At 32.2% G+C, this 12,770-nt stretch overlaps 1 protein-coding gene across 1 annotated transcript in view; it reads right to left on the bottom strand.

Annotated features, from left to right (window-relative positions):
• Nucleotides 1-12,770, bottom strand: part of Atp2c1 (ATPase secretory pathway Ca2+ transporting 1) — a 117,813-nt gene that overhangs the window by 26,975 nt on the left and 78,068 nt on the right. Inside the window, exons 11-15 of the mRNA XM_026383917.2 lie at nt 10,251-10,317; nt 3,999-4,123; nt 3,148-3,245; nt 1,098-1,193; nt 922-1,011 (exon numbers count right to left, since the gene is read on the bottom strand). Coding sequence (XP_026239702.1) covers nt 922-1,011; nt 1,098-1,193; nt 3,148-3,245; nt 3,999-4,123; nt 10,251-10,317 — 476 coding nt within the window. The remainder of the gene's footprint in view (nt 1-921; nt 1,012-1,097; nt 1,194-3,147; nt 3,246-3,998; nt 4,124-10,250; nt 10,318-12,770) is intronic.

Below are 12,770 nucleotides of genomic sequence, written 5' to 3'. Positions count from 1 at the left end.
TCATTTTACGAAATTGATAACGGAGGAAAAGTGAATACTGGGAAAAGAAAAGCTGATTCTCATAATTACATAACATCTTTACATGAAAACACTACAGAATATTGCCTTTTTCTCATTCAAAAGTTAATATTTCTCAGCAATTAGAAATAGTTATAAAGCTTTTCAAACATAGATCTCAGTATTATGGAAGAGAGGAACAATTCTTCATTTAAAAAAAAAAATTCATCACTGGTCATTAGTTTGTACCTGGCATATAAGGAATGAGGCTGAATCCCCCAAAACTAAAGATCAAATGTTCTCTCTGAAATTCAGATGCTAACACACAATAATGGGGGAGGGGAAGGACAGAGTTCAAAATGAAATTAAGGTAGGGAGGGGGAAGAGAACAGGAAAGAGTAGAATGAATCAGGCATTAATTTCCTACATTCATATAGGAATATACAACTAGTACATCTCCATATCATGTACAACCACAAGCATGGGAAGTTATACTCCACATATGTATAATTAGCCAAAATACACTCTATATAGTCATATATATCTAAAAAGAACAAATTAAAAAAAAATAAAAAAGAATGAAGCTATTCTGAAATAGCTCTATGATCTATATTTCTACAAATAAAATTGGTTCACAAAAGACAGCAAAAATAATGAAATACTATCAGTCTTCTTCACTTAATATCTAAAACCCAGTTAATACCTAAATCAATGGCCTCTCATTTTGTTGTGAGAGTAATGCTTCATGTGTCAAAGGAATCAGGTACAGGACTGGGATTGTGGCTCAGTGGTAGAGTACTTGCCGGCCATGTGTTAGGCACTGGGTTGATTCTCAGCACCACATATAAATATATGAATAAAATAAAGGTCTGCCAGCAAGTAGAAAAAAAATATTAAAAAAAAGAAAAGAAATCAGGTACATACCTTCATTGCAAGAGCAATCAAGGCTCCTTCTGTTGGTTTTCCCATTAGAGTGTTGTTCCTAATTACAGCATCATTGCACACACAGCCCGCCTGTGAAATACATACAAACTATGAATGCATCATTGTGTCTTTAAGTTATAATAAAGAAAGATACCTTCTTGGAATAAACTATTTACCTCAACAATTCTGCTAACAGCTGGATTATAGAATCCATGAACAACATCACCATCAACAATTACTTCCCCAAACTGATTATAGCCAACTCCAGTAACCTAAGGAAAATAAAGTGGAATCAATAATACAAACAGTAGTGACAACACTTACGAAAACCAAAAATTATCCTGAGCTACGTTCATTTTTATGTTGTTGAAGTATAAACCTAAAAAAAGCAATAAAAATTGGTCTGAAAAACATGTAATAGTTAAAAGAATAGATTCTAATTTTCACAATGATTAACCTAAAAAGATTCTGTCTTCTGCTTATAATATAAAAAGTATGGGTAAGCTAGGCATGAGGCTGGCAATTTCAAAGCCAGCCTCAGTAAAGGCAAGCTGCTAAGCAACTCATGAGACTCTGTATCTAAATAAAATACAAAATAGGACTGGCAATGTGGCTCAGTGGTCAAGTGCTCCTGAGTTCAATCCCTCAAAAAAGTATGGGTAAACCATGAAAAACTCTACAGATAAATGAGCTTAAATTTATGTAATGCTACACTTATAATTTGCAAAGAACTCAAATCCATTACCACATCTAACACCTGACACTATGACCGAAATAAAAGCTAAATTCTTTTCATAATTATTCAGGCTCAGAGACATTAAGAAATTTATGCTAGTACTTATAAAAACTATTTAACGTAATCCATAACATACCAATTTTAAAAACAAATGAAACAAGGCAGATATTTAATTCTATACGGCTAGAATCCATCAAACCAAAATATCTAAATATTATATTAAAAATAATACAGTTTAGAGAGAAAATAATTAACAAATGGTTAATGCTGGAAATACAAAAATCATAGATTTAAAAAAGGAAAAGAAGACCTAAAGAAGACTTAAAGAAGGAAGATTCACCAACATAGCTTTGGGTGACCTTGATCAAATTTCACACACTAAATAACAATAGTTTCATTTTATGTAAAATGGACCTAAATAAATCCAACTTTGTCAATCTGTCTAATGCTTACTTTGTTCAGTAAAGTAGCTGCAAATATATTTTAAAATACTGTATCCCTATTAAGTAGTGTTGCAGTTGAAAATCTTGCCAAGACTGAGAACAAAACGAACTTGTTTTCAACCAGCTTCCGCAAGAACCACCACAAAGATGTGCACTTGAAACTATCAATATACAATTTTTTAAAAAGTTATTACTCATTCACCCATTCAAGTATTTATTATTATAATATAGGTCCTACGCTAGTCAACAGAGTTCCTGTTCTAACTCATAGCATATCCGGAAAAAAGACAGTAAATTTCACCTGAGATAAAGGCTAATGAGATATGGAATGCTAAATAAACACATAACATAGGGCAGCTGTGGGTGGTCTACAAAGCTCTTCTGAAAAACTGAGGCTGAATTTAGGTGCAAAGGATGAAAAGACATCAGACTATCTGAAGAAGTAAGGACAGCAGCTAAGGTCCTAGGAGGAATTTTGTCACATTGGGAAGAACTGTAAAACCATATGTTTGCTGTATAGTAACCAAAACAGGCAGCATATACGGCTGGAGAGAGAAAAAGAAAAGATCATATAAGGCCTTGATATCAGGATTTTGAACACAATGAAAAACTACTCAAGTATTTTAATTTAGGGAGTGACATGTTCAAATTTCAACTCTGAAACAATCCCTTGAACTTCAGAGAGTAAGTGCATCAATGGATACAGAAAGACTAGTAGAGAGGCTTTATCAGAAGGCCATCTGAAACTCGGGAAGCTAACTACAAAATAAATGGTTAGGAAAGTTACTGAAGTGAAAATTGACAGGATTGGCTGACAGATGGTGATTAAAAGGAGTACCAAGGAGAAATTAAAGTTTCTGAACTGAACAAGTATCCAAAAAAAAAGACCTAGTAGTAGAGTTACATGGGAAGGAAATAACTCTGCTAAGTTAATAGATCTTCTGATGCTAAAACACTGGAATTGTCAGGAATGTTAAATACCAAGCTTCTTAACAAAGGTCTGCTATTGTTTCTTAAAAAACAAACAAACAAAAAAACATAGAATACCTCAGCATGCAGACCCTCTGAAGTAAATATGTGAGTAACAGTCATTTCATTCTTCGTCAGTGTTCCAGTTTTATCTGAACAAATCACATTACAGCAGCCTAGAGAATAAATCATTATGTGTTATCAAAAGAATGAGGGGAAAATACAGGTTGACTTATAAAATAAATCAAACTCTGCAACACTGTCCTAGTCTCTAAATTTTATACAGATCAACTCATTCATAATTTTAAATTACTTTCTCACCATAAGGTAAAAATTAAAAATAATTAGATGTTCACCTTCTCTTATTTAGTTTCTACAAAGCTATTCCATATTAATTTTATGCTATGATTGTATATAATACACTTTCTAGAAGGACTGGAGGGTTCCTAAATATATATCCACATTTCTTCAGTAGAAATTTTTTGAAGTATTTCACTTTCTCAACATTAAATGCAAATTAGAAATTAAATTTAATATAATTTGGACAACCTAAGTATTTTTTTAAATTTCACAGCATATCATGAATAAAGTTATATTAGACGAATATATAACTATTATATACTTACTGTTCTTATAAGCAAATTCAACTCAAGTATGACACTTTGGAATCTGTAATTATCAATTATTTTCTGAGAGATGTCAAAAGAAAAAATTCTATTAATTTCACTGTTTCATTTGCTATTGATTTTTCACCATGATTCAAGCATTAGAACATTCAACAATGCAAAAGATTTCTAATACCATATGAAACAGTACTCAAGTCAAACATCACTGTGCAAACTAAGACAAAAACTAAAACCCAAACATGATTCACTGTTGATATGAACAAATACATCATTGCATAAGAATGCTTTTAACAACAGACTTACCCAGAGTTTCAACAATAGGCAGTTTTTTCACAATGGCCCGTTTTTTCACCATTCTCATAACACCTAGGGCTAATGTCACTGTGACCACAATAGGAAGACCTTCAGGAATTGCTGCTACAGCCAAACTATAATCAATATATACAAAGTATTAAGATGCAAGTTAATCAGTACAACAATAATTTGAATTGGAAATTACTTAAAATATCAAAGTTAATTCTGTCAATTGCCCAAAACAGACTTCTCAAAAAGGAAAGGAAAGTCAATTTCCTGGACACTTACTAGCTTCTAGGTTAAGCACAATGGTTAAAAAGTATAGATTCTGACATCAAATTGCCTTGTTTGGCATCCCTGGATTCACCGACTTTTACTTGTGAGACTCTGGACTACTGGCTATTTATTAATACACCTATGTATTCTATAAAATATAAAGAATAGACATTAAACAAGATCAAAAACTTGTGAGGTGAGAAATGTAGTTCAGAGACAGAGTGCTTGCCTAGTATATGCTAAGCTCTGGGTTCAACATTCAGCACTTAAAAAAAAATCATATGAATGTTTATAGCATTATTCACAATGACCAAAAGATAGAAATGAGCCAAATGCCCATCAACTGATGAATGTATCATTCAGCCATAAATAGAAATAAAATACTAATCTACAACATGGGTAATCACTGAAAACATGTTAAGTAAAGCAAGTGAGACACACTAAGGCTACATATTATGTAATTCCATTCATATGAAAAATTTAGTATACGAAAATCCATAGAGAGAAAGTAGTTGGTAGGGACTGTAGGCTGGTGAGGCACAAGGTTTTCTTTTGGGGTGTTGACAAAGTTCTGAAACTAGATAGCAGTGGTGATCATAAAACACTGAATATTCTTAACTCCAATGAACTGTACACTTTAAAATGAAATATTTTATGGCATGTACACTTTATCACAATTTTTTAATTCACTATTTCCTTCTATTACCTAACAAAACAAGTTCCATATTTCATTGTGCCACCCAAAGTACAAAAATACTCCTATCCTTCATTCTATGGATATTTCCTCTTATGCTTCTACACCCTGATTTATAATATCTACTTTTCCTTCAGTATGATCTAATTTAATATTATTAACAACTTGTTCTAGAGCCATAATTAACCTTTCTATGTTTTGTTTACAGATAGATTCTAAAGGCTAAAAGTAAAGAACATTTACACATGATTACCTAAAAGCATACACTGCAAAATTACATTAATACTTCCTTCTCTCCTTTGGAATACTCTTAAGAATTTTCTAGCTCAAATGGAATCCACTTCTCTTAATACTTCCACCTATCTTCATTAAGTCAGGAAAAGAGGCCATCATGATTTATAATCTACATCCAAAAAATCCTTTAAAATTTGTCATTTTATAAATAATTTATAGAGGAATAAACAGATTTTTAAAAAGTCACATTAGAAATTTTCAGTTTCATTTTAATCCAAAATTACCCTGGATTTGAATGTATATGCGCAAATACATACATATGTATGTGTGTCTGTGTGTGTGTGTGTGTGTGTGTGTATATATATATTTCATATATATATAAAATGGGCAACATCCTTTGGATGTAACAAAATACTCATCAACTGTCATTCATAAACCTCGAACATATTTTTATAATACTGATTTCAGATTTCAAAAAAAGCATTCTAACAGGTTCTAGCATATCCTGGTTCTTCTTTTTGCGTCTGTCCTATCAAAAAGTAACACTTCTGGGGCTGGCGTTGTAGCTCAGTAGTAGAGCACCTGCCTAGCACCTGTGAGGCAATGGATTTGATCCTCAGCATCACATAAAAGTAAATAAAATAAATCTATTGTGTCCACCTACAACTAAAGAAAATATTAATTTAAAAAAAAAAGCAGCACTTCTGAAAATGCTGATGGCACTTTGCAGAAAAGAGGACAGATACCTTGCTTCATACATACAAAACATTTCCAATTTTAGATCTACAGGCACCTAAATGAATTTTTCCATTTCTGCTTATTTCCTTTTAATCACCTTTATATTCATATCACTAATTAGCATATCTCCACTTATATGTAAAAAGCATGACATAAGTACCATGAAAGATGAAAGGATACCATTATATATTCTTTTAGCAAAGAAGGATGATCCAGATTCTTGCAGAAAAACACTGCCTGAGAAAATCCTTACTGTAGAGTAACTAAAACATGTTTCTTTTTGTCCTTAGAAATAGAAGGTTTCCTTATCAATCCACAAGGGTAAGAAAACTTATCATTATCTAATAACTCATACTCTTGAGATTTCAATTAAATGATTAATTTTACCCATTTCACTATAGCTTTCAGAGCTTTTTACCTAGCTCTCAGCATTAATCTTCTGATTTGTCTAATAACTATATAGTCTTTTCTTTTGATTCTCTTTATCAGAGAGAAAGTGAAAAACTATTGAATTCTCAGGTTTGCTGACTGCTACAATAAAAAAAACTACAAAGACTGTCTCCAGATTTCTTTTATACCTATTTAAATGAAATCCTGAGCAACATAATAAAAAAAAATAAAGGAAAATACGATACTGATGATTTACTTTTATTATTACATCAGTTTTCCAGGCCATTCCATCATCTGCTTTCTTACTGTTTTAGTAATTTTTAACACATTTGGAAATAATTATTAAAATAATTTTTAGGATGACAAAATATCAAATGTTTCAAGAAATAGAAAAAATTAGATAACTAAAGATATCATAATGTGGCTGCACACTGTGGTGCATGCCTGTAATCCCAGCAGCTCAGGAGGCTGAGGTAGGAGGACATTGAGTTCAAAGCCAGCCTCAGCAAAATCAAGGCGCTCTATGCAACTCAGTGAGACCCTGTCTCTAAATAAAATACAAAACAGGGCTGGAGAGGTGGCTCAGTAGTTGAGTGCCCCTGAGGTTAATTCCAGGTACCCTTCCCCCCCACAAAAAAAAAAATCATAATGGGTCTTAACTTTTTATAGAGTCCAAAGGACCCAATATGATAATTGCAAAATAGAATGAATTTTGTTCTATTAAAAAAGTGTTAATTTTTTTGTACTCTAGAAGATCTTGAAGAAAAAATAAAAAGTCACAATAGGTCCATCTTTACAAACAGAAATGCTCAAAAAAATCCTCAATAATGAAAAGTGGGTCCAATCACATGCCAATGGTTAATGTCTCAAATTCATGCCCCATTTTTAATTTATTTCATCTTTGTCTCATGGCTTTTTATTTTATACAGATTCTAGGAAGTAAAAATTCAAATATTAGAACAAAATCAATGTATTTCAGGGCTCAGTGGTAGAGTGCTTGCCTAGCATGCATGAGGCAGGTGGATTCAATCCCAAGATTTTCACACTGCATTTTAGTTCTTTTGAGAAAAAATTAAAACATAAAAGTTTCCACTGTATCACAAATATATTTTTACTTCTTATTCATCTTATCCAGTCTTGTAATATATTCAATTTTTCCTTTTCAAATACATTGATTTTTTTAAAGTATTTTTTAAGTATTTTTTTTTTTAGCTGTAGGTGGACACAATACCTTTATTCTATTTGTTTTTATTTTTATATGGTGCCGAGGATGGAACCCACTGCCTTATGCATTCTAGGCAAGCGCTCTATCACTGAGCCACAACCCTGGCCCTGCAATACACTGATTTTGTTCTAATGTTTGAATTTTTACTTCCTAGGCTCACTACAGACACAACATGGAGGATTTGTTTTCCTTCTCCTTAAGATGTCCAGGTGAAATCAGTTCTATCCTTTCTTATATCTACACATCATCATCTTTTCTTTCAACCTTAATTTTGCTGGAATTTATATCAGTATAAGGTAAGAAGCAAATATTCTAAATAGTTGCTTATTTGTATTAACTGAATTGTCTCTTCAACTTACAGATTTATAATCATTTTCCCTTAAACCTTCATATCAGTGTTCTGTTGTTGTCTAATGTAATCTGATATTTCTATAGATGGAAGAGTTAATAAAATTAACTCTCTAATTCTGTTCCCCTTAGTAATCTGATAAGGTAGTAGGTCAGGTACATTGCTAGGCAACACCACTTGTAATAAAGGGATCCTCTAACTGATAAACTGTTCCTAGACTAGGAGAATCATAACTATTTACAGGAAGCTCTAGCTTTCCATTTACCAAGAACAAGTGACTCTTGTAACCACACATGCGCAGGGAACCCTGGAAAGTTTTTAAGCAAATGTTCGCTCCTGTGGGACACAAGGCTCATTTTAACCCAGTGTAGTTCCTGCACTCACAAGGCTGACTTCATCTCTGTGTGCTTGAGTGAAATGCTGCATGTACTGCTGTAAGAACTCTCAGAAGAGGGGTGTCTGAACTTAAACCTGCGTATTCACCAGATGTGGTCTGTGAAAGTGTTGTGAGTCAAAATGTTTAAGTAGAACCTAGAAAGGCTTTGTCATGGAAATTCTGATTGCTAAAGAGAAGTCTAATGACATCTAATTATACTTTCTTTGCAGATGACCTGATTTGTTTTCCTTAGTTTCACCATGATATATGTAGGTTAGAATTATTTTCATTGTGCTTGGCAAATCCTTTCAATGCATGAAGACTTGCTTTTTGCTTTAGCTTGAGAAAATATTCTTGTATTCCTTCATATATAATTTCCCCTTACCTTTTTGAAACTGCTATTGAAGAAGTATTTCTTAAAATTATTTTTCTTTGTCACTTTTAATTTTTTTTTATTTTTAATATTTATTTTTTAGTTTTCAGCGGACACAACATCTTTGTTTGTATGTGGTGCTGAGGATCGAACCCGGGCGGCACGCATGCCAGGCGAGCGCACTACCACTTGAGCCACATCCCCAGCCCCAATTCTTTGTCACTTTTATCTCTTTTAGCCCTTTTATTCAATCTTTTGAGAGACCTCTTCAACCTCATACTATGTGGTATTACAATAGAATTTTTAATATTGGCAATCATAATCTTAATATTAAAAACTTTTTGTTTTCTGATCCTTATATACAATACTCTATTGCTCTATCATGAATGCAACAAACCTCTGAAAATAGATACTTTATTTTTAAATTCACCTTCTATTCCTTGAGTTCTTTTCCCTTAAATTCTATATTGTGTTCTCTTTTTTCCTGTTATCTCATCAATACTTTCTTAATTTTTTTCTCTATGACAGCAGAATGCATTACAATTCTTATTACACATATAGAGCACAATTTTTCATATCTCTGGTTGTATACAAAGTATATTCACACTAATTCATGTCTTCGTACTTTGGATAATAATGTCCATCACATTCCACCATCATTTCTAAAGCCATACTCCTCCTTTCCCCTCCCCCACCCTTCTGCCCTATCTAGAGTTCATCTATTCCTCCCATGATCCCCCTCCCACTATGAATCAGCCTCCTTATATCAGAGAAAACATTCAGCATTTGGTTTTTTGGGATTGGCTAACTTAGCATTATCTTCTCTAACTCCATCCATTTCCCTGCAAATGCCATGATTTTATTCTCTTTTAACAGACACTTCTCAGAAGATGATATAAAGTCAATCAACAGATATATGAAAAATGTTCATCATTGCTAGCAATTAGAGAAATGCAAATCAAAACTACTCTAAGATGTCATTTCACTCCAGTCAGAATGGCAGCTATTATGAACAGTAAGTGCTGGCGAGGGTGTGGGGAAAAAGGTACACTCATACACTGCTGGTGGGACTGCAAATTGGTGCAGCCAATATAGAAAGCAGTATGGAGATTTCTTGCAAAATTGAGAATAGAACACCACCATTTGACCCAGCTAAAGGACTTAAAAACAGTATACTATAGGAACACAGCCACATCAATGTTTATAGCAGCACAATTCACAATAGCTAAACTGTGGAACCAACCTAGATGCCCTTCAATATATAAATGGATTAAAACAATGTGGCATATATACACTATATTGTATTCTTTATCTTTCATGCTGCTAGTTTTCTATTTGGCAATCCTTATCTATTTATATATGAAAATGCGATAGGGGGTTAATAATTCTAGACATCTAATACTAATTTTCTCCAGTGCCAAATATGTAGGTTTTCACTTTCCCAGATATCATTTCAATATATGGGTTTTGAACTATTTAAACATAGATATTATACTCTTCTGGGATCCATATAGTACTGACCTACACAATGAAATATGTAAGATATCTCTACCAGAGAAGGTAGGCAACAAGAAGTTTCACGTACAAACAAAGTATTAGAACTTACCTTACACTAATTGTAAACATTTCCAAGATATCTTTTCCTAGCAACCAGCCAACCAACATGATGATACCTGGAACAAAATTAGATAGCTATTTTTCCCTTTTCTATAGAATCACCTAGAAGGAATAGAATAACAAGCTGAGGATATTTAAAAGGTTCATTCATATGAAATGGAAAATATATCAGATCACAATTACAAGGTTTTACAAATCCATTAAGCAGAGCAGTTTAAAGTTAACACTGCTTAAATCTAATACTGTGCATATTTTACCTCTGGTTACCACTGCTCCCATCCATCCCTTGAGTAATAACTGATGGTTCAATAAAATATTACCATAATTTTTACACCATAGGAAAAAAGAAGGCCGACCTATAAAACACATAGTTCTTCTATTTATTATCAACTTTGCAAAAATAAATGTTGTACTTTTACTTTTCAGAACTTAGTATCCAGACATCACACATTAAAGTTTGTACAAACATTAAGATTTATACTGCATATGAAAGGAGACTTAGGACCTGGCTCACTTAGGACAATTAACACATTTTAACATTTAAAAGTTGTTACTTTCAAGTTAAAAGATGAGTAAGACAATAAACATAAACCATACTTTCTGCTTTCACTTTTTATCTTTAAAAAGAATAGGGTACACCACCAGGTTTTTGAGGAAAATGGGATATTTAATAAAATAACTAGTTTAAGACTGTATTCTATTTGAATACTGAAATTTAAAACTAGTTTTTTAATATCTTTTTATAACTATAATAACTAGAAAGTGGCCCTCTAAGATCCTAACCTAAATACTACCCTGATAAAAGAAATTACATCCAAAAGAATTATACTAGGAGTCAGAAAGCTATAATCTGTGGGCCTCCTACCTGTGTTTGTAAACAGTTTATTGGAACACAATCATGTCCCTTTATTTCCTACTATCTATGGTTGTTTTCAAACTGATAGCAAAGTTAAGTATATCTGACAGAGACCATATGGACCACAAGTCTAAAACGTTTATCATCTAGTCCTTCACAATCTATATCTTGACCACAATCTACATCCTGACTTCATCCTATTCCAAAGATTACCCTGACAAGAAAAATTAGGCCCAACTGTTTTATCCCCATATAAAATCAGATAATCTTAGAGTGAAGCATATTTATCAGTAAATTTGAGATGGTTTTATGGCACAGTGTTAATACAAACTGAAAATTAGCTAGAACATCCTTCAACTTATCAAATTTGCCATTAAATTTCTGTAAGTAGCAATCATCAAATGAAAGTAGCTGTAAGTACACACCAGTTGAACACAAAAGCCTTCTACATTATGTTTAAGATTACAACAGATTATCATAAATGAGTATGAATATAAAGACAGAAAAACAGCATTAATAAAGAATTATAACTGAAATTATGTAACATAAATATTGCTTTAAATTGCACTATTGACTTTAAAACACTAAGATAGCTATAATATTAAAAAGGTAGAAAAGTAAAAAAAAGATGAGACTAAAATTAATACACGTATTTAATGTATTATAAGAATGTCATTTGAAGGCTGGGGTTGTGGCTCGTGGTAGAGTGCTTATCTCGCATGTGTGAAGCACTAGGTTTGATCCATAGTACCACATAAAAATAAAAATAATACATAAACAAAATATAGTTATTGAATAAAGAATGGATTATAAAATTAATGGTACCAGAAAAATTAACTTGAGTAAAAAATTTTTACCTCTTCCATCAGCTTTATAATTTTAAAATAAATTTTAAATAAAACAGTAAATTAAGTATCAAAAATTAAAACTATAAAGGGGATGCAAACTATAAAGAGTAGCTCAAAGGTAAAGCATTTTTCTAGCATGTGCAAGACCCTGGGTTCCAACCCTAGCAAGGTCATAAATAAACAAGAGAAAAACTATAATAAAACACTGTTTATAAACATTCTTATAAACATGGAGTTAGCAAGTCTTTACGAACAGAAAAACAGCAGAAACCATAAATGCAGAAATCATCAATAAAGGGTGCTAAAAGACTCAGGAAGAGAATGTTTCAATTATATCTCCCTTCTACCAAGTAGATTATCTATCACTCCAAAGCAATTTTAAAATTAGGGGAAAAAATACTGAAACTTAAGCAACAAAACAATTGATATCCTACTTATATAAAAAGCTGCTACCAATCTAACTCAAGCCATAAGACAGGACAAAAGAAATGCCTTGCAAATAAAAGGACTTAAATAAAAGGACTCAACAGACATCTGACAAAGTATACAGTTTCTTTAATAATGAACTACAAAATAAAGTATTTTTTTCACTGTGAAGTTAATGACAAAAGTCAAAGTTGACAAAAAGCTTTAAAATTACATGGATACTCTTGAATCAATAACTTTACTTCTAAACATGTGTCCTAAAGAAACAAGAGTTATTTATAATGAAGTATCGGCACTTAAGAATTATAAGTGTATATTAAAAAATTAAAAACCTAAAGAAATGTCTAAAAAGATGTTTGATAAATTCACAAAATCAAAC

The sequence above is a fragment of the Urocitellus parryii genome, chromosome 2 (genome assembly GCF_045843805.1).
Source record: "Urocitellus parryii isolate mUroPar1 chromosome 2, mUroPar1.hap1, whole genome shotgun sequence".
Lineage (NCBI taxonomy): Eukaryota > Metazoa > Chordata > Mammalia > Rodentia > Sciuridae > Urocitellus > Urocitellus parryii.
This window is presented reverse-complemented; position numbering and strand designations above follow the sequence as displayed.